The sequence below is a fragment of the Entelurus aequoreus genome, linkage group LG14, assembly GCF_033978785.1.
Source record: "Entelurus aequoreus isolate RoL-2023_Sb linkage group LG14, RoL_Eaeq_v1.1, whole genome shotgun sequence".
In the NCBI taxonomy this organism is placed as follows: domain Eukaryota; kingdom Metazoa; phylum Chordata; class Actinopteri; order Syngnathiformes; family Syngnathidae; genus Entelurus; species Entelurus aequoreus.
Window position 1 is genome coordinate 21,103,178 of NC_084744.1, and position 23,407 is coordinate 21,126,584.

Below are 23,407 nucleotides of genomic sequence, written 5' to 3' on the forward strand. Positions count from 1 at the left end.
CAGCTGTTGTAGTTTGCAGTGGTGTGGAAGTGCATGTCATCATATTGAGAGCTGTCTCCTATCATATGTCCCCTCGCATGTACAAAAGCCAAAACCAGTGAAGTTGGCACATTGTGTAAATCGTAAATAAAAACAGAATACAATAATTTGCAAATCCTTTTCAACTTATATTCAATTGAATAGACTGCAAAGACAAGATGTTTAACGTTCGAACTGAGAAATGTAATTTTTTTTGCAAATAATCAACTTATAATTTAATGGCAGCAACACGTTGCAAAAAAGTTGGCACAGGGACATTTTACCACTGTGTTACATGGCCTTTCCTTCTAACAACACTCAGTAAGCGTTTGGGGACTGAGGAGACCAATTTTTGAAGCTTTTCAAGTGGAATTATTTCCCATTCTTGCTTGATGTACAGCTTAAGTTGTTTCAACAGTCCGGGGGTCTCCGTTGTGGTATTTTAGGCTTCATATTGTGCCACATATTTTCAATGGTAGACAGGTCTGGACTACAGGCAGGCCAGTCTAGTACCCGCACTCTTTTACTATAAAGCCACGCTGTTATAACACGTGGCTTGGCAATGTCTTGCTGAAATAAGCAGGGGCGTCCACGATAACGTTGCTTGGATAGCAACATATGTTGCTCCAAAACCTGTATGTACCTTTCAGCATTAATGGTGCCTTCACAGATGTGTAAGTTACCCATGTCTTGGGCACTAATACACCCCCATACCATCACAGATGCTGGCTTTTGAACTTTGCGCCTACAACATGAATGGTAGGAATTTAGCCGAAGATCTTCGCGCGAGTTCAACAATGTAGTCAACAAGCTCCTTATTTTTTGCTATCCTTTTGTTGTGGGGCAGACTGGCTCGTACATGCACATGCATCCTCCAACGTTGCCATTCCTTATACTGTACAAAGTAGCGTATCGTTCTAAATATAACTGATATCTGTCATTAGAGTCCAACATGGACTAAAACTACAACATGGAGAGCAGGAACAAGACGCAGTTGAAGTGGAAGCACGTAAATAAGACCACCATGCACAAAATATTGTAGAGACAGAAGGTCAAAAAGTGGCTTGAAGATAGGTCCTTAAAACGTAATCCATGCAAAATGTTGACCAAAGAACCACCATTACATGTTATGTAGAGTTATTTAAATGTAAAAAAAAACAAATGTGACCCATTTAAGTTAACACAAGGTGTCTCAAGTAGTAGACTCAAGCGGTTCTTACCCTCAGAGTAGTGAGACAAGGTGAGTAGACTGACACAGGAGGCGCCAGCTCCAGATCCAAACACGGTCACCCTGTTTGGATCTCCTCCAAAAGCTGCAATGTTCTCCTTAACCCAGCGCAGCGCTTGGATCTGGTCCAGCAGGCCATAGTTCCCTTTAGCGGCCTGGTCGCCTGTACTCAAAAACCCTGCAGGAGAGACACAACCATTATTAACACACTGTAGCAGAAAAGGCTGCTGCACTTTATTATTTCATTGTCCAGTGGTAGAGGATGTTTATTTAAGGGCACCAGACATCTTTTAGGGATCGACTGATAGGTCTTTAATCATGTCTCTGTGGGCTGCTAGCATACACACATAGTTGAGGGTCATGACGTAAACGTAAGTTAGCGTCGTAGAAATGGTCAGGATCCAAATCTAATCAGTTCTTCCTTATCCCATTACTTACATTTCCTGAAAGTTGAATCAAAAACCTCCCATCACTTTTTGAGTCATGTTACTAATTTAACGTATTAACCAACCAACCCACCAAATAACCAGTCACTCACTCAGTCACTGACTCACCCACCCATTAATCAACCCACTCACTCAATCACTCAACCTATTCACTCAAGCACCAATCAACTAACTCAATTACCAACCAACCAACTATTGTAACTAATTAACTTACAGACAGACAAATCAACAGTACTCAGGCAGTCATTTACTAACTAACCAACTAACTTTTGTTAGTTGGTTAGTCACTCACTAGATCACTCACTCCCTCACTCACTAACAAACAGACAGAAAAACAAACAGCACTCATTCACTCACTCACTTACTCACTCACTCCCCCAACCTCCCACCACCACCAACTTAGTCCCTCCTTCTCCAACCAATCAACCAACTAACTAACTAACTTAAGGACAGACAAAAGGACAGAACTCACTCAGTCGATCAGTCAGTCAGTCACTCCCTCGCTCACCCCCACCAATCAACACACTCTGTAACTCACTCCCTCACCAACAATCGACCAACTAACTAACTTAAAGACACACAAATCATGACACTCACTCAATCAGTCAGTCAGTCACTCACTCACCCACTCCCTCACAAATCAACTCACTCACTAAACAACCAACCAACTTACGGACAGACAAACCAACAGCCCTTACTCACTCACTAATCAACTAACTTACAGACAAACAAACAATTAGCACTCATTCACTTACTCACTCACTCCCTCCATCAACACCACCACCACCACCAACACAGTCACTCAATCCCTAACCAATCAACCAACTAACTAATTTACGGACAGACAAATCGACTGAACTTAGTCAGTCAGTCAGTCAGTCAGTCAGTCAATCACCCTCCACCAATCAACACACTCAGTAACTCACTCACTCATCAACCAACTAACTTACGGACACACAAATCATGACACTCACTATGTCACTCACTCAATCACTCACTAACCAACCAACTCACGGACAGACAAACCACCGGCACTCACTCAGCCACTCAGTCCAGTCAGTCACTCACCCCCTCTTCCCCACCAAACAACCCACTCACTCAGTCATTCGCCCCCACACCAATGCAAATAACTAACAAACAAACTAACTTACCGACGTACAGACCAATGTCAACACTTACATAACCTCCAGGCAGAGGTAAAGAGTAATGTTTAGTTGAGTAGGACTTTATAACATGATAGATAGAATGCAGAGAAACGACAATAAGGTCGGCCCGAGGTAGACTGAAGGTGGTTAGCATGGCCGCCCACACACAACACGTAGGTGAAAAGAACGCTAATCGCTCCACATAACATCAGGTCACATTCGATGGAAAGATCTTTATTTACTGTAGGCGCTGTTGTTTTGGTTAGCAACAGCTGCTGGGCTCAGTCGTTACCATGAAGGTGTTTTATTCATCTTGTTGGAGAAAACTAGGCCACCTACTCAGTGGCCTTGTGGTTAGAGTGTCCGCCCTGAGATCAGTAGGTCATTAGTTCAAACCCTAGCCGAGTCATACCAAAGACTATAAAAATGGGACCATTACCTCCCTGCTTCGCACTCAGCATCATGGGTTGGAATTGGGGGTTAAATCACCAAAAATGATTGCGGGGCGCGGCCACTGCTGCTGCTCACTGCTCCCCTCACCTCCCAGGGGGTGATCAAGGGTGACGGGTCAAATGCAGAGAATAATTGTGCCACACCTAGTGTGTGTGTGTGACAATCATTGGTACTTTAAATTTAAAATCCAGGCTTTTTTTTGTTATTTGAGGAAACCGGCGTATTCATATTTCCACCAGCCGCTTAAAAGGCAGCCGTGTTTATTGGTAAATAAACGCAAACTTGCCCACGCTGTCAAAAAAGTTAAAAACAAGCGGTGTATTCCACACGCTCGTCAATGCAGAAAGTCATTCAGTGCAATAATAAGGCATGAGAGCATCAATGTAAAACTCATTCACTTCATCATTTTCTATTACACAACCCGTCAGAAACCCTCTCATGCGTGAAGGGTATTAACAGCAAATTAAAGCATGCAAGCACTTTTAGGATGATTTGAATATTCTGCATATGTTCCCGCAGTAAGATCTGGGCCAGCGTTGGGATTTATTAACATTGTTTCACATTTCCATAAAAGGCATGCTGGAGTTCCAGCGGAATAAGATCAGCAAAAGACAAATTAGGCGCGTGCACAAATGCCGGTTGCAGGGCTCGGCTCACCTCACGCATCCAACGAGCAAAGATGAAGGAGAGGTGGAGGACAATTAGGAAGACCCGGGATGGTGGATGGTGGTGATGATGATGAGCTTAATGGAGGTGGTGCAAGCACAGAAAATGGAGATGATTAAAAAAAACAGGTAACACTTTAGCATGGGGAACATATTCTAAGTAACAAAGACTTAATTTCGAGTTATTTGGAACATGGGGAACATATAAGGGTTAGGAGTTAGGGTTAGGGTTACTAATAAGCAATAGTTCTGAGGTTATGGCGAAATTATTCTCTGGATTTGACCCATCACCCTTGATCACCCCCTAGGAGGTGAGGGGAGCAGTGAGCAGCAGCGGTGGCCGCGCCCGGGAATCATTTTTGGTGATTTAACCCCCAATTCACACAGGGAGGTAATGGGTCCCATTTTTATATCGAGGGAAGACTCTTTGGGGCGGTATAGCTCGGTTGGTAGAGCGGCCATGCCAGCAACTTGATGGTTGCAGGTTCGATCCCCGCTTCCGCCATCCTAGTCACTGCCGATGTGTCCTTGGGCAAGATATGTTACCAACCTGCTCCCAGTGCCACCCACACTGGTTTAAATGTAACTTAAACATTAGGTTTCACTATGTAAAAGCGCTTTGAGTCACTAGAGAAAAGCGCTATATAAATATAATTCACTTAACTTCACTTAGTTAATGGCTTACTGGTTGTATAATAAGGCCATGCAGAAGAAGGCATTAATACGTACTTAATAATGATTAATTAAGAGCCAATATGTTATTAATTTGCATGTTAATAAGCAACCAATTAATGGTGAATATGTTCCCCATACTAAAGTGTTACCAAAAAACATATCCTGGAATAGTCATTAAAGTTAAGCAATTTTACAAACCCAATGGCATTTTTGCCCCCGAAAGGTCCGAATTTTGCCGTTCACAAACTTCCATCACGTCTTTTTTTCTAACTAAATATTTGAACATATCTGCATATACGTCTCAGCAAAGGCGTGCACTTCCCTCACCGGCGGAAATGATCTTAATGATTTGCATGTGGAACTGCACTAAAAGCAAGAATATAAAATATGTGCTTTTTAATTATTTAAGCGAACGAAGCACACGGACGCGGCTTAGTTTTTCTGTTTAGATCACTTTTAATATCAGTCCGTGGTCGAATTATTAACCATCAGTGGCAGTAAGTAAAAGAGACAGTAAGTGCATGCTGTTGAACCTATACAGCGGGGGTCAGCAACCCGCGGCTCTAGAGCCACATGCGGCTCTTTAGCGGCGCCATGGAGCTTTTTTAAAAATGTATGGAAATTGAAAAAAAATGGGGTGAAAAATATGTTTTTTGTTGTCTTATGGTTTCTGTAGGAGGACAAACATGACACAAACCTTCCTAATTGTTAGAAAGCCCACTGTTTAATGTATTTCTGTTTATGCTTCACTGATGAGAGTATTTGACGAGTGCCGTTTTGGCCTACTAATTTCAGCGGCCCTTGAACTCACCGTTGTGTGGACTGTGACGCAAAACTTTGTTTACATGCATACCTTTCGAAAGACGTGTTTTATGCCACTCCTTTGTCTCATTTTGTCCACTAAACGTTTTATGCTGTACGTGAATGCACAAAGGTGAGCTTTGTTGATGTTATTGACTTGTTGGAGTGCTAATCAGGCATATTTGGTCAGTGCATGACTGCAAGCTAATCCATGCTAACATGCTATTTAGGCTAGCTGTATGTACATATTGCATCATTATGCCTCGTTTATAGGTATATTTGAGCTCATTTAATTTCCTTTACTTATGGCCTCTGTGAATTTAGTTTATTTTTCCATCTCTCATGACACATTATCAGTATGTAATATTGGCTGCATTTCTGATAGTTGTTTGTCTGCCATGTTGTTCCAGACCACAGCAAACGTCACCCAGTTTGCAAAGATTGCAACATTTCCTTTAACTTGGACACACACATCTACACCTTTTGGCCATTCTAAGACATTTCCAGGAGTTATCTCACCCTCTGAGAAGTTTTACTAATGTTTTCCAATGTTGTAAAAATGTCCAGAATAAATATTACATTTCAACATTTCTCTCAACAAAGATTTGCATCAGCCTGCAACACATAGTCATTTTGGTAGTAGGCTAATATAGCTAATATAGACACTTACATCATGTGTTGCTTTCATTATAACACTTATATAAGTCTTAATTTTTTTTTTTGCGGCTCCAGACCGATTACTTTTTTCTATTTGTGGTCCAATGTGGCTCTTTCAACATTTTGGGTTGCCGACCCCTGCTTTACAGCCACATTGTCTTATATGCTCATTTCTAAGTAACGTCTGGTAATTATTAATAAGAGAAATATTACCTGCTGTCGTCACATTTGACCTGCAGGAATCCCAAAGAAGGTACACTGTATCAGAGTATTTGTTTATCTCTAAATGTTTGGTTGTTTTCTTTGTTATTTGTGTTGCCATTAAAAGTATGTCTTTGCACACTGCATGGTTAGGCTAAATAATAAGTTTTTTGTTTTTTTTTAATTTGTGAATTTCCACAGTGAGAGGATTATGTAAAATCATTATTATTACTTGCCTGCAACACGCGAAATTGGCAAATTGGCAGCTGCGCAGGATTATTAGGAGAGCAAAAATAGCATCTGCAGTAATTACACCACTGGTGTTTCGCTTTAAAGGGCACACTGGCAACAATGTAAAGTTCAGCATGAATTGTTTGCATACATAATGCAAAGGGGGTAATTTAAAAGTGTGAAAGAACACACAGGGTGCACAGATCATGTAAAATTTTTATTCAAATAGTGGCCTACGCTCTAATAGGCGCCTTCCATGTGTGTCACCCACATAAATGAATAACTACTGTACATGTCTTTTTTTTAACATATAACTGTAATTACTTACATGCCTGCAGAGTAAACATGGCATCTGCAAAGCAATTTTAGGACAGAGTTCTCTTTAAACTTAGCGGGGGGAGTATTTCCAAATGTACCTAAAATAAATCAAAGACGGGAGCGAATTAAAGAACGACAAAGAGAGCCCTTCTCGCTGTAGGGGGAAAAGAAAGAAATTTTGCGATTATTTATGACAATATATTGACCCAAATATATCGCTTATATTCAGGTTACAGAGATTTATATATGCAACCTAACAGGTAGCCACTTCTTTCGAATGTCTACACTAAGTAAGTCGTTTAACCCCTTAAACCAGTGGTCCCCAACCACCGGGCCGATTGGTACCGGTCCGCGGACCGATTGGTACCGGGCCGCACAAGAAATGAAAAAAATAATAATAATTTAAAAAAAAAAAAAATTAATTTATTTTTTTATTAAATTAACATAAAAAACACAATATATAGATTATATATCAATATAGATCAATACAGTCTGCAGGGATACAGTCCGCAAGCACACATGATTGTATTTCTTTATGGAGAAAAAAAAAAAAAAAAAGGTTTTTCGCAAGTTAGAAAGCAACAGAAAATGAGCTAATTTAAGATAATGCTGATCAATGATGTAAAAAAATAATATACCATCTGGAAATAATTAGTCGCCTAATGCAGGGACGGTAATGTATTGTATTATAACATGAATTAACTCTTCAAAACATACAAATTAGAAGTGTACCGATACAACTTTTTCCACTACCGACATCGATATTGGAACATTGAGTACTGGTCGATACCGTGCGCGACTCATAGGACATACTTTTATTACTTTGTAGCGTGGAATGTTAGAAAAGCCTTGATCAAGAGAAATTAGAGTTAGAGTTAGAGTTAGAGTTTGAGTTTATTTCGAACATGCAAGCATACAACATGATACATCACAATTTCCAGTTTCTCTTTTCAACATGTTCGAAAAGGAGTAGGAAGAAGCAGAGTTTATTTAATCCTACCCCTTTTCTTTACATAACAGTTGCTGAAACTTTTTTATTCACTTCCTGTTCTCAATTTATTCACAATAAACTCCATATGTAATCACAATAAAAATAAATAAATAAATAATAGTAAGAATTTAATAATAATAATTGGTGAAGAAAGTCATATTTCATATGATGAGAAAAGTAAGATTACTTTAAGAATGAATGAATGAATGGATGAAATAAATTGAAAATGTTTGTCATGGTTCTTCTTTTTTGTACTTTGTAAACACTTTAAGTTTGAAGAGTTTCTTGAAGTGGATCATATTAGTACATTGTTTGATTGCTTTGCTTAATCCATTCCATAATTTAATTCCACATACTGATATACTGAAGGTCTTAAGTGTTGTACGTGCGTACAAATGTTTTAAATTACATTTTTCTCTAAGATTATATTTGTCCTCTTTTGTTGAGAAGAATTGTTGTATATTCTTGGGTAGCAGGTTATAGTTTGCTTTGTGCATAATTTTAGCTGTTTGCAAATTCACTATGTCGTGGAATTTCAGTATCTTTGATTCAATAAATAAAGGATTTGTATGTTCTCTATATCCAACATTATGTATTATTCTAACTGATCTTTTTTGTAACACCGTTAATGAATGAAGTGTACTTTTGTAATTATTTCCCCATATTTCTACACAGTAGCTCAGATATGGTAACACTAGTGAGTAGTATAGACTATGAAGTGATTTTTTTGTCTAGAACATGTTTTGCTTTATTCATTATTGACGTGTTTCTTGCTACTTTATGTTGTATATTTTTTACGTGAGATTTCCAGTTCAATTTATCATCAATCATTATACCTAGAAATTTGGTTTCATTTACTCTTTCAATTTCTATTCCGTCTATTTGTATTTGTGTTTGACTTTCTCTTCTACTATTACCAAATAGCATTATTTTAGTTTTACTAAGATTCAACGATAGTCTGTTTTTGTCAAACCATCTTTTTAATTTGTTAACTTCTTCTGTTATTATTTGTATTATCTCCTGTGTGTTCTCTCCTGAACAAAACGCTGTTGTATCATCCGCAAATAATACTAACTTTAAATCTTTTGTAACTTTACAAATGTAATTTATATAGAGATTGAATAATTTAGGTCCTAATATTGATCCCTGAGGTACACCACAGGATATATTTAGCTTTGTAGACATGTGTTCGCCTAGCTTCACGTATTGTTTCCTGTTCGTTAGATAACTTCTTATCCAGTTTAAGACTTACCCTCTGATGCCATATCGTTCTAGTTTTTTGATTAAAATATTGTGATTAATTGTGTCAAATGCTTTAGTTAGATCCATAAAAACTGCTGCTGCACATTTTTTACTGTCTATTGCATTGGTAATTTCTTCTGTAATTTCAATTAAAGCCATTGAAGTTGAGACATTAGCTCTGTATCCATATTGGTTCTCTTTGAGTATTCTATTTTTATTTATGAAACTCTCTAATCTGTTATTAAACAGTTTTTCAATGATTTTAGAAAATTGTGGAAGTAAAGAAACAGGTCTATAATTTGTAAATTGATGTTTATCTCCAGTCTTATAAATTGGTGCAACTTTAGCTATTTTCATTTTGTTTGGGAATGTACCTGTTTGAAATGATAGGTTACTAATATACATTAATGGTCCTGAGATCTCTTCTATAACCTTTTTTATCGTATCCATATCAATTCCATTACAATCAGTTGAAGTCTTAGATTTACATTTTTTCACGATTATAACTATTTCCTCCTGTGTCACATTACTGAGGAACATGGAGTTGGGATTTCGCTCTATGGTATCATTATAGTCCTCAATTGGAACTGGGTCTGGAATCCTTTCTTCCAATTTTGGTCCAATATTTACAAAATAATTATTGAAGCTTTCAACTACTTCCTTTATGTTGTCATTGTTTTTATTTCCGTCTAAAAAGTATTGAGGGTAGTCCCTCTTTGTGCCATTTTTAATAATGCTATTGAGGATGCCCCATGTTGCTCTCATATTATTTTTGTTCCTGTCCAATAATTCACTGTAATATTCTTTTCTACATGATCGTAGTATTTCTGTTAACTTGTTTTTATACTTTTTGTACTTAATTTCTGCCTCTATAGTTCTTTGTGCTATAAATTCTCTATATAGTGTATTCTTCTTCTTACAAGCATTTTTTAATCCTTTTGTCATCCATGGTTGATTATTCTTTCTCTGTTTATTACTAAGTTGTATCCATGGACAATGTTTGTCATAAAGTATTATGAACTTGTTTAAGAAATGTTCATATGCTTCATCAACCTCTTTTTCATTATACACATTATCCCAATCTTGCTTTTGTAGCTCAATTTTGAAAGCAGTCATCCTCTTCTCTGTGCACAGTCTTCGAAATGTCCTTTTGTCTTCCATTTTCTTCTTGTAGTGTCCATCATATATTGTAAAAACTGGCAGATGATCACTAACGTCGGTTATAAGTAGACCACTTGTAGTGTTATTGTCAAACTCATTGGTAAAAATATTATCAATAAGCGTGGCACAGTGTGCTGTGATTCTACTTGGCTTTGTGATTTTTGGATATAAACTGATGCTGTACATTGTATCAATGAAGTCATCAATAGACTTTTGCTTGTTAGGGTTCAATAAGTCAATATTAAAGTCACCACATAAGAACATTATTCTTTGACCATTATCCATGTAAGTAGCCTTGATCCATTCTTCAAATGTTTCTATACTTGACTTAGGTGATCTATATATACAACTGATGAAAATGTTTTTGCTTTTTTCCTGACATATTTCAATGGTTATACATTCTAAGATATTATCTATAGCAAATGACATGTTTTTTACCACTCTGTAGTTCAGGTTCTTCATCACGTACACAGCTACTCCTCCTCCATTTTTGTTGGTTCTGTTGATGTAGTTTAGTTCATATCCCTCCAGATCAAAATCTATTCATTTTTTATCATCAATCCATGTTTCTGTAACAGCAATCACTTTGAATGGTTCGTTGATGTGTTCCAAAAAGTTCTTAATGTTGTTGTAGTTTGCATACAAGCTTCTGCTATTAAAATGAATAATTGACAATTTGTTATCACATGTAATGTTGCTATTATATTGATCATCTGTATAATAAAAACAATTATTACTGATGTGGGAGAAACAAATTGTATCTGGATCTATATCATTTTCCAAATCCTGGTTTTTGTAATCTTTGTTGCAGACATTTTTTAGTTCCATATTTTCTTGTTCAACAATCTTTGATGTTGTTTCAATAATCTCAATAAGTGTAGGTGGATGCAATCCTGAATGTAGGTCCTCTTGTTTAGTCGTCCCTTGGAACATAGTAGTGTCGATGTTGAATTTGGGTGTTTGTTTTCTGTCAGAGTCCATTATCATCGTTGTTTTGGTAGCTGTGTAAACTTTAAAAATTGTCCAGGTCCTTGATGTCATGGACAACAATTACTCTTGCTTCTGGACCTCCATTCAGCTTGATGTAGATTTTACAGTTGGTGCTCCAAGTTCCCTGGATTTTTCCCTGCCTTCTCAAGTCGCGTGCTTTCTTGGCGATTCCAGCATTGCGTTTTGTGAGATGCTCATTCATGTACACATTTGTTCCCTTCAGCTTCTTTCCCTGTCTCAGCAATGCCATTTTAGATTTTCTGTTTACGAGTTTCACGAGCACGACTGGAGTGGCGTTATTGTTTCTTCCGTTCAGTGGGATGCATGTTTCGATGGTATTATTGTCAATTTCAATTTCCTTTGATTGCAGAAAGTTGACCACTTGCTGTTCTGCTGAGACCATATCCATTTCATCTGGTTCACCTTCATTATTCACAGCTTTCGCATAGGATCTTGGTTTAATTCGGTGCCCAGTCACGATGATATCATTCATTCGTTTGTCCTGATCCATTTCATCTATGATATTCCTCAACATGTTGTTGTCTTCTTGAAGGGTCTTCATTCGTTTGCCCATTTCAGTGGCTTCATTATTTCTTCTGTTGTTCTGAGATTGCAGATTTTCTATATTTTCCTGCAGACTTTTCACATCTTGTTGGTGTTCTGTTGTTACTTTTCTCAGATATTCTTTCAATTCTTTCATTTCTTCTTTCATTTCTTTTTTCATTTCTTTCATTTCTTCTTTCGTTTCTTTCATTTCTTCTTTCATTTCTTCAAGTATTTGTATTATCACTTCTTGATTCCCATCATGTCCTGTGTCCAACCTCAAATCTTGTTCCCAGTTGTGTTCTATAACAGCTGACCCCGAAGGTTTCGGGATTTCAATCTTTCCTTTACCTTTTCGCATCGCGGCAGTCACTGACGTCACTGCCTCTTGCTTGTGTCTTAACGGCAGTTGCTTCTTTAGCGACTTGCGGCACTTTAACTTGTTTTTTCCAACAATTTCGTATCTTGCGCCGTTCAGAGATCAATTTGAGGTGTCAGCCTGTCAACTTATCTCTCGACGTCGGGATCACTTTAAAACAGCTGTAAACTCGCCGTAGCTTTTGGTTGCTAGGCAACCGCTTTGAACTGCGGCAAGGCGCCTTTGGCTTGAGTCTAACGGCTCTCTCAACTCGCCTTCTTTCAGCGTACCAGTGCCTCTCAACTGACCAAAATCAGATTGAAGATGCCAGGGTACTCTCCTGTGGCTGTGATCGCAAATCAGTGGTCAAAATCTTCAGATTTAACAAAAAACTCCGGTAGCAAGAGCGGAGCCTTTCTCTTTTGCGTCCTTTCTCATTGACAGGAAATTACCCAGAGAACAATGGTAGGTATGAAAACATTAGCCTGATGACAGATTCATACTTTTGAATTGGAGTATTAATTTGTTTTTGGCGACACCTAGTGATCACAATAATACAGTCAACTAAGATAACGGTGCGGTAAATTGTGTTACTGCATACTTTTTAATACGCAGCCGCCTTGGGGACTTTGTATATATAAGTAATATAACTATATGATACTAATTGATATCGACACATTTAATGACACTTATTGAGTAGGTCCAGCTTGTGTGCTATTGTGTGCTCAGCTGGTGTGTAGCTGCTAGCTCGTAGTAGCCTATAGCCCAGTGGTGTCAAACGTACGGCCCGAGGGCCACATCAGGCCCACGAACAGGTTTTTTCCGGCCCGCGGGATGAGTTTGCTAAGTATAAAAATTAACCTAAAATTATTGAAGGAAAGAAACTGCTGTTCTAAATGTGTCCACTGGATGTCGCAATAGCAATTATTTGTATCTTTGTAGATTATGCTACATATGTACAAAATAAACCATATGATGTTAGTACAGTTAGTACATCAGTCGAGGAAAATGATCAAACTACATAAGTAACATCCTGTAATTTGTTTTTGATATCATTTTTTTTATCTTGATAGATTGAAAGTTAACACCAACGAGTTGACTGATGAACATTATCACATAATTTATTCAGAAAATATAAATAACGACAAATAAATATATAACACTATAAACCACAACATGTAAGTGTAAAAAAAACAAAAAACATTATGATTTGTACAATTTCAGAATGTGCTTGTTCTATTTTTAAACAAAAGAAAATAATCTGAAGTTGTCTTTATTTTTAAGTTATCGTGCCGTGATTTTACCAGTCCGGCCCACTTGGGAGTAGATTTTTCTCCATGTGGCCCCCGATCTAAAATGAGTTTGTAAACAACTTGAAAAAAACACAAGAAAAGACAGAATTTGTGTGTTTATTGGAGAACATTTAGATGTTAACTGGCTGTCCAGCTCTGCATGCTGCAGGACTGCTTGTCTTGGAGCTTTTATCAGAGATTTTAGATGCCGATATCATCCGATATTTGGTTTTTTTTGCTGATTTTGGACCAATCAAGACACTCCTAATACACACTAGTATTTACATTACCGTTCAAAAGTTTGGGGTCACCCAAACAATTTTGTGGAATAGCCTTCATTTCTAAGAACAAGAATAGACTGTCGAGTTTCAGATGAAAGTTCTCTTTTTCTTGCCATTTTGAGCGTTGAATTGACCCCACAAATGTGATGCTCCAGAAACTCAATCTGCTCAAAGGAAGGTCAGTTTTGTAGCTTCTGTAATGAGCTAAACTGTTTTCAGATGTGTGAACATGATTGCACAAGGGTTTTCTAATCATCAATTAGCCTTCTGAGCCAATGAGCAAACACATTGTACCATTAGAACACTGGAGGGATAGTTGCTGGAAATGGGCCTCTATACACCTATGTAGATATTGCACCAAAAACCAGACATTTGCAGCTAGAATAGTCATTTACCACATTAGCAATGTATAGAGTGTATTTCTTTAAAGTTAAGACTAGTTTAAAGTTATCTTCATTGAAAAGTACAGAGCTTTTCCTTCAAAAATAAGGACATTTCAATGTGACCCCAAACTTTTGAACGGTAGTGTATATTGCTATAAAGATATATTTGTAGCAATAGGAGCAAGTTGAAAAAATGAACACCCCTGGCCACTGTATGAGGATATACACTATATTGCCAAAATTATTTGGCCACCCATCCAAATGATGAGAATCAGGTGTCCTAATTACTTGGCCCGGCCACAGGTGTATAAAATCAAGCACTTAGGCATGGAGACTGTTTCTACAAACATTTGTGAAAGAATGTGCTGCTCTCAGGAGCTCAGTGATTTCCAGCGTGGAACTGTCATAGGATGCCACCTGTGCAACAAATTCAGTCGGGAAATTTCCTCGCTCCTAAATATTCCAAAGTCAACTGTCGGCTTTATTATAAGAAAATGGAAGAGTTTGGGAACAACAGCAACTCAGCCACCAAGTGGTAGGCCACGTAAACTGACAGAGAGGCGTCAGCGGATATTAAAGCACGTAGTGCAAAGAGGTCGCCGACTTTCTGCACAGTTAGTTGCTACAGAGCTCCAAACTTCATGTGACCTTCCAATGAGCCCACCTACAGTACGCAGAGAGCTTCGTGGAATGGGTTTCCATGGCCGAGCAGCTGCATCTAAGCCATTCATCACCAAGTCCAATGCAAAGCGTCGGATGCAGTGGTGTAAAGCACGTCGCCACTGGACTCTAGAGCAGTGGAGACGCCTTCTCTGGAGTGATGAATCACGCTTTTCAATCTGATGGACGAGTGTGAGTTTGGAGGTTGCCAGGAGAACGCTACATTTCGGACTGTATTGTGCCGAATGTGAAATTTGGTAGAGGAGGAATTATGGTGTGGGGTTGTTTTTCAGGAGTTGGCCTTGGCCCCTTAGTTCCAGTGAAAGGAACTTTGAATGCTCCAGGGTACCAAAACATGTTGGACAATTCCATGCTCCCAACCTTGTGGGAACAGTTTGGAGCGGGCCCCTTCCTCTTCCAACATGACTGTGCACCAGTGCACAAAGCAACGTCCATAAAGACATAGATGACAAAGTCTGGTGTGGATGCACATGACTGGCCTGCACAGAGTCCTGACCTGAACTTGATAGAACACCTTTGGGATGAATTAGAACGGAGACGAAGAGCCAGGCCTTCTCGGCCAACATCAGTGTGTGACCTCACCAATGCGCTTCTGGAAGAGTGGTGGAAAATTCCTATAAACACACTCTGCAACCTTGTGGACAGCCTTCCCAGAAGAGTTGAAGCTGTAATAGCTGCAAAAGGTGGACCTACATCATATTGAACCCTATGGGTTAGGAATGGGATGGCACTTCAAGTTCATATGTGAGTCAAGGCAGGTGGCCAAATACTTTTGGCAATATAGTGTATTCAATATTCACAACCATACATGTGTTTCTTTTCCCCGACGCAAATGTTGCAATCTGTGTTACCTCGGTGACGCAAATCCACACAATCTCATTCACACACGCGTTGAGTGACAATATGGTTGTACCAAGTACGCCCAGGCGGTAGTTGAGGGTTATGACGATGACGTTGCCGTAGCTCGCCAGCACGCTGCCGTCCATCATGTTGCCGGTGCCTTCTGTGTAGGAGCCGCCATGGACGTAGACCATCACGGGCCTCTGCCCCCCCTCCTCGTGGATGTCTGAGGGAGGAGAAGTGTGTAATAGTGAGTGACAGGCTGATTGTCCGCACGTCCACATGTACGTGTCTAATCGCTTTGTGGGCAGGTGGAGCCTCCCATGCATCTTTATGCTCTGGCCTTTACCTCCGCCTACCTTCATTTAGCTGGGAGTGGATTTAAATTGAGGCTGTGTGGGTGTTAATGTTGGCTATGGAGGAAAGAAACGTGCATGTGTGTGTGTGTGTGTGTGTGTGTGTGTCACATCCGCATGTATGAAGCACTATGTATGCATGAGTGAGTCTTTGTCCTTCTCACTTCCCTCCACAAGTGGAGGCGTAAAGCCCTCAGCAACTGACGCAGGTGCCTGCATTTCTAAGTGTCAGCCGGCGCACGCGGAGCGGCAAGAATGACACTGCAACCAACGCAATCCAAAACATAATTTGTTTCAATTTAAAACCATTTTGCCCATAGGAAGCAGTTTGAATATATAAATAACCTGTTCCCGGGTCAAGCTGTGGCCATCAGAGAACCGTGACAAGCGTAAAACCACGCTATGATGACACTATGTAGAGTGGTACCTCAGTAATCGTTAGTAATCCATTCCAAAAAAGGTCAAACGAAGACCAGATTATACGAAAACAATTTTTCTCACAATAAATAATGTAAATCTAATTAAAGACGCAAAACATATTTTATAAAGAATAATTATAGATTCAAAGCAGAATATACATATATGAATATACACACACACACACACACATATATATATATACTGTATATATATGTATATATACGTATATTATATATACATGTATATTTATATATGTATATATATACACACATTTACATACACATACATATATACACATATATATACATACACATACATATATACATATACAGTACATACATATACACATGCATATACATACGTACACACATATACATATATATATATATATATATATATATATATATATATATACATATATACATAAACATATATATACATATATATATATATATATATATATATATATATATATATATATATATATATATACACACATACGTACATACTGTACATATACCCACATATACATGCATACATATATACACATATACATACATATACACATACATATATACACACATATACATACATATATACACATATACATATACAGTACAGGCCAAAAGGTTGGACACACCTTCTCATTCAATGTGTTTTCTTTATTTTCATGACTATTTACATCGTAGATTGTCACTGAAGGCATCAAAACTATGACACCTGTGAATTGAAAACCATTTCAGGTGACTACCTCTTGAAGCTCATCGAGAGAATGCCAAGAGTGTGCAAAACAGTAATCAGAGCAACTGGAAGGAACTGGAATACAAAACATGTTTTCAGTTATTTCACCTTTTTTTGTCAAGTACATAACTCCACATGTGTTCATTCATAGTTTTGATGCCTTCAGTAACAATATACAATGTAAATAGTCATGAAAATAAAGAAAACACATTCAATGAGAAGGTCTGTTCGTCAGGGCCAGCAAGGCCTTCTCTGCTGGCCTAACATAACCAGAAATCATGATCATAATTAAAGATAAAAGTATGTTTTTATTTATTTTCTCTAAATATCTAAAAGTATTCATATTCTCTTCATGTCATATTATAATCGTTCCAGTGCTGTTGTTTTTAGGTTAGAGTTTTTATCCAATCAGAATTCAGCTAGCTTATGTTGCCAAGCTGTACCAAATCTGCCCGAGGCCTTCAGAATCAACAATGCGGGCGTCTGTGCACTGTAAGTGAACGGGCACATACAGCTGATAGATAATTGCGATAGCCAATCAGATCACAAGTTGTTGTCAGTAAGGCCTTCTAGCTGGCCTCATGTTGAACGTGACATTTACGCGTCCTGTGATTGAATACTCTGTTAGCGGGTGAATTTGAGAACACACACAGTTGATAGACAGTTGGGATAGCCAATCAGATCACAAGTTGTTGACAATAGCCTATTTGGGTAGCCTGATGTTAACGAGACTGTGATTGGATACTCATGTGTCATTCCAAAGTGAGTATCCAATCACAAGATTCAATTTAGCAATTTAGTGTTGACCCACAAAGAAGGAGAACAAAACGTTGATTAGGTGGCAGATACATATTTGCATGGCCATTTTCAAAAAGGATATTTAAAGAGAAACTACATCTTGTGAGACGACGTCAGCGATGAAATGGGGAAATGCCCGCCATTTCCACTCGAATCAACCGACTACGAGGCGCTGTACGGCGTCGAATGGGTGCTACAAATTGTGAGTTTAAATATGTTATTTCTCAATTTTTTCACGTTTAATATGTTTTTTTGCAATTTTTAATTTTGACAGTACCACATAAGATATGTTTTAATTGCTGATTTTTTTATTTTTAAATGCGCCAGAAAATAACCCGTTTTGTACACTGTTGATGCGGTTAAATTGTCCAGCAGGGCGTACATGTGTTTCTGTATAGTATTTCTCCAGCAATGGTCATGTGGTGACATAAATGATGGTATTTTGAGAGGTAATCATTGACGTCGGACATCACTAAGGGCCTAGGTGGGAAACGCACGGCCCGCCACTGAAAATACTACTACTGTACTATAATAACACAACAAACGTATATATGGTTAAGTTGACAAAAATAATGAATTAACTGATTTTGCATGTCGTAGTGAGCTGTTTTAGTCCGTGAAGAGACTTAGTGAAAGTACACATTGCATTGTTTTCATGCCAATTCTAGTGGTTAACTTTTTCTTACAATTGCTATACCAAAGTGTCCTTAATGCATTTGTCCCCAGGTGGGATTGGTTTTTTCAACCACAATGCCGTGGCACACTAGTGTGTCGTGAGATACAGTCTGGTGTGCCGTGTGAGATTATGTAATTTCACCTAAATGGGTTAAAAATATTTTTCACAAACCGGTAATTATAATCCGCAAATAATGTGCCGTTGTTGAGTGTATGTGCTGTCTATAGCTCGGCAGAGTAACCTGTAATACTCTTCCATTTCAGTAGGTGGCAGCAGGTAGCTAATTGCTTTGTAGATGTCGGAAACATGGTTTGTCGTGATCACAATATGAAGACGACAGCGGGAGGCAGTGTGCAGGTAAAAAGGTATCTGATGCTTAAACTAAAAAATAAACAAAAGGGGAGTGCCGCTAAGAAAAGGCATTGAAGCTTAGGGAAGGTTATGCAGAACGAAACTAAAACTGAACAGGCTACAAAGTAAACAAAAACAGAACGCTGGACGACAGCAAAGACTTACTGTGGAGCAAAGACAGCGTCCATAATGTACATCCGAACATGACATGACAATCAACAATGTCCCCACAAAGAAGGATAAAAACAACTGAAATAGTCTTCATTGCTAAAACAAAGTAGATTTGGGAAATATCGCTCACAGGAAGACATGAAACTGCTACAGGAAAATACCAAAAAAGAGAAAAAGCCACCAAAATAGGAGCGCAAGACAAGAACTAAAACACTACACACAGGAAAACGGCAAAAAAGTCACAGCGTGATGTGACAGGTGGTGACAGTACACCTACTTTGAGACAAGAGCTATATTGATGCATGGTTGGTTATGGTTTAAAGTCATATCCAACAATTGCGACAAAGACTTTTTTACTGTCATCTGAGTTTCGTTTTTTAATGATTTCTGCCGGCGGTGTGCCTCCGGATTTTTTCAACGCAAAAAATGTGCCTTGGCTCAAAAAAGGTTGAAAAGCACTGTAGTCTATGTGCCCTGTGGTTGAGTGTGTAAAGTCAGCTGGGATAGGCTCCAGCTCCCCCTGAACAAGTGCTGTAAAAAGCATGAATGACAGTCCTCACCTTCCTCAGTGGGCACGTAGATGTTGAGGTAGAGGCAGTCCTCGCTCTGGTGAGTCAGGTAGGTGGCGGCTATGTCCAGGTTGGCGGTGAGCCAGGAGGGCATCATATCTCCCAGCATGCTCCTCTCATCCAGCGACTGCGGGCAGACGGGAGCAAACTGGGTCACGTTTCGTATTCCGGGCCAGGGTAAGGGCGGCTCAGGTGCTTGGAAGCGTCGGTCTCCGGTCGGGGGCCTGGCGTAAGGCACTCCTAGGTACTGGATGACGGGGCCCAGGAGGTCCGAGGGCAGCGGAGTCAGGTTGCCTCGGATGCGTCCCTGCGCCGTGGAGACGACGGGCGCCGTCTGCTGCGCCGAAGCGGGCGCCGCGCAGCGGGCGAGGAGGAGGCAGAGCGGCCCGAGGAGAGAGGAGAGGTGCGGCGGAGGAGCTCTCCGTCTCCTCTTCTGCTCGGACATAATGGTGTGTTCAGGGGCGGCTGGGGGGGTTGGGAATTGGAGGAAGCAGTCACCGGTGTGTGTGTGCGTTTACGAGCCTTCAGAGGTATCCTGCACGCTCGCGCAGCTTGGCCCGTAAACACACCGCACACACACCCTGACCCTTCGAAAATAACCTTTGCCTATGTGTGTTTGTGTGTGATTCAGTGCCTCTGAGTGTGTGGTGAGTCAGTTGGCGTCAGTCCTTTGCCTCTATGTGTGTGTGTGTGTGTGTGTGTGTGTGTGTGGATGTCTTGTTATGTAAACAGTAGCATCACTGTTCCTCTGTCACTCTCTGCTTCCGCTCACCCCCATGACAAGCCCAAACTGCCTCCTGGAAGAGAGGACAAGGAAGCATGGGGACAAAATGACATAATTAGTCCTCGTCAGTGGAATCAAGGTGTAAATTATACACACACACACACACACACACACACACACACACACACACACACGCACACACACACACACACACACACACACACATACACACACACACACACACACACACACACAGGTATATATGCATTCAGTGGACTTACATATATCTCTACAGGATAAGCTGGCGTTCATGGTGACTGCTCAGCTAGAACTGGTGTGTCAGAGTGAGTGACACGCAGATGTGTGTGTGTGTGTGAGACATATGTCACTCCCTGCTACGACACTGCACACATCACAAGCCCCTGTGGAGGGGGGGGGGAGAGAGAGAGAGAGAAAGAGGGTGGGAGAGTCACGTCACATGCTTAATTAAACCATGAACACACATGAGCGCCTAACCCGCATAAAAGGTAGGAAGCCTGCACTCACACTCATACACACACACATTTTGTGGTACATCTCTGTACCAGCACTACACAGACACACACATGCATCCATTATGTCACATTCAGTAGACCCGCTAAGGCAGGGGTGTCAAATGTACGGCCCGAGGGCCCAATCAGGCCGCCCGAACAGGTTTTATCCGGCCCACGGGATGAGTTTGCTAAGTATAAAAAAAAAGGAACCTGAATACATTTTCGTTTTATCTGACTACAGAACTTTCCTCCAGAAGGTCTTATCTTTGTCCATGTGATGTCAGATGAAACAGAAATTGAGCTGTTTGGCCACAATACCCAGCAATGTGTTTGGAGGAGAAAAGGTGAGGCCTTTAATCCCAGGAATATCATGCCCACCGTCAAGCATGGTGGTGGTAGTGTTATGCTCTGGGCCTGTTTTGCTGCCAATGGAAGTGGTGCTTTAAATGGGACAATGAAAAAGGAGGATTACCTCCAAATTCTTCAGGACAACCTAAAATCATCAGCCCGGAGGTTGGGTCTTGGGCGCAGTTGGGTGTTCCAACAGGACAATGACCCAAAAGACATGTCAAAAGTGGTAAAGGAATGGCTAAATTAGGCTAGAATTAAGGTTTTAGAATGGCCTTCCCAAAGTCCTGACTTAAACGTGTGGACAATGCTGAAGAAACAAGTCCATGTCAGAAAACCAAGACATGTAGCTGAACTGCACCAATTTTGTCAAGAGGAGTGGTCACAAATTCAACTAGAAGCTTGTGGATGGCTACCAAAAGTGCCTTATTGCAGTGAAACTTGCCAAGGGACATGTAACCAAATATTAACACTGCTGTATGTATACTTTTGACCCAGCAGATTTGGTCACATTTTCAGTAGACCCATAATAAATTCATAAAAGAACCAAACTTCATGAATGTTTTTTGTGACCAACAAGTATGTGCTCCAATCACTCTATCACAAAAAAATAAGAGTTGTAGAAATTATTGGAAACTCAAGACAGCCATGACATTATGTTCTTTACAAGTGTATGTAAAATTTTGATCGCAACTATACATAAATAAAATACTGTAATTTGATTTTGATATAATTTTTTTATCTTGATTGAAAATTAACAGCAATGAGTTGACTTATGAACATTATCACATAATTTATTCCGAAAATATAAATAACGACAAATAAAGATAGAATACTATTAACCGCACATGTAAGTGTAAAAAAAACCCCAACAACATTATGATTTGTACATTTTCAGAATGTGCTTGTTCTATTTTTAAACAAAGAAAACAATCTGAAGTTGTCTTTATTTTTCAGTTATCGTGCCGTGATTTTACCTGTCTGGCCCACTTGGGAGTAGATTTATCTCCATGTGGCCCCCGATCTAAAATGAGTTTGACACCCCTGCTCTAAAGGCCTACTGAAACCCACTACTACCGACCACGCAGTCTGATAGTTTATATATCAATGATGAAATCTTAACATTATAACACATGCAAATACGGCCGGGTTAACTTATAAAGTGACATTTTAAATTTGCCGCTAAACTTCCGGTTCGAAACGCCTCTGAGGATGACGTATGCGCGTGACGTAGACCGGCGAACACGGGTATGCCTTCCACATTGAAGCCAATACGAAAAAGCTCTGTTTTCATTTCATAATTCCACAGTATTCTGGACATCTGTGTTCGTGAATCTGTTGCAATCATGTTCATTGCATTATGGAGAAGGAAGCTGAGCAAGCAAAGAAGAAAGTTGTCGGTGCGAAATGGACGTATTTTTCGAACGTAGTCAGCAACAACAGTACACAGCAACAACAGTTTACATTCCCGAAAGATGCAGTCAAGATGGAAGAACTCGGATAACAGAGACTCTAACCAGGAGGACTTTTGAGTTCGATACACAGACGCCTGTAGAGAACTGGGACAACACAGACTCTTACCAGGATTACTTTGATTTGGATGACAAAGACGCAGACGTGCTACTGTGAGTATGCAGCTTTGGCTTCTAAACATTTGATCGCTTGACCGTATGTGCGCAACTTTTTTTTGCGTATGTACGTAACTTTTTAAAAATATATAAGCTTTATGAACCTTGGGTTAGGTGAACGGTCTTTTGGGCTGAGTGATTGTGTGTGTTGATCAGGTGTTTGAATTGTATTGGCGTGTTCTATGGAGCTAGGAGCTAGCATAGGAGCTAGGAGCTAGCATAACAAACACGCAGGTGTTTTTATGCAGGATTAATTTGTGGCATATTAAATATAAGCCTGGTTGTGTTGTGGCTAATAGAGTATATATACCGTATTTCCTTGAATTGGCGCCGGGAATATAGTATTCGCCTGCCTAGAATTACAGCCGGGTCAAATTCGTTTCGCAAAATAATTAGCGCATGCTTGGCACTTCCGCCGGGTCAAATGTGAGTCATTAAATGACTCCCGCCTCCTGGTGGTAGAGGGCGCTAGTGATCCTTCTTGCGACTACC

At 39.7% G+C, this 23,407-nt stretch overlaps 1 protein-coding gene across 1 annotated transcript in view; it reads right to left on the minus strand.

Annotated features, from left to right (window-relative positions):
• LOC133664512 (neuroligin-4, X-linked-like) overlaps window positions 1-23,407 on the minus strand; it is a 126,459-nt gene that overhangs the window by 95,101 nt on the left and 7,951 nt on the right. The window contains exons 2-5 of the mRNA XM_062069199.1: window positions 20,688-20,828; window positions 19,674-20,479; window positions 15,674-15,826; window positions 1,239-1,424 (exon numbers count right to left, since the gene is read on the minus strand). Coding sequence (XP_061925183.1) covers window positions 1,239-1,424; window positions 15,674-15,826; window positions 19,674-20,127 — 793 coding nt within the window. The 5' untranslated portion in view covers window positions 20,128-20,479; window positions 20,688-20,828. The remainder of the gene's footprint in view (window positions 1-1,238; window positions 1,425-15,673; window positions 15,827-19,673; window positions 20,480-20,687; window positions 20,829-23,407) is intronic.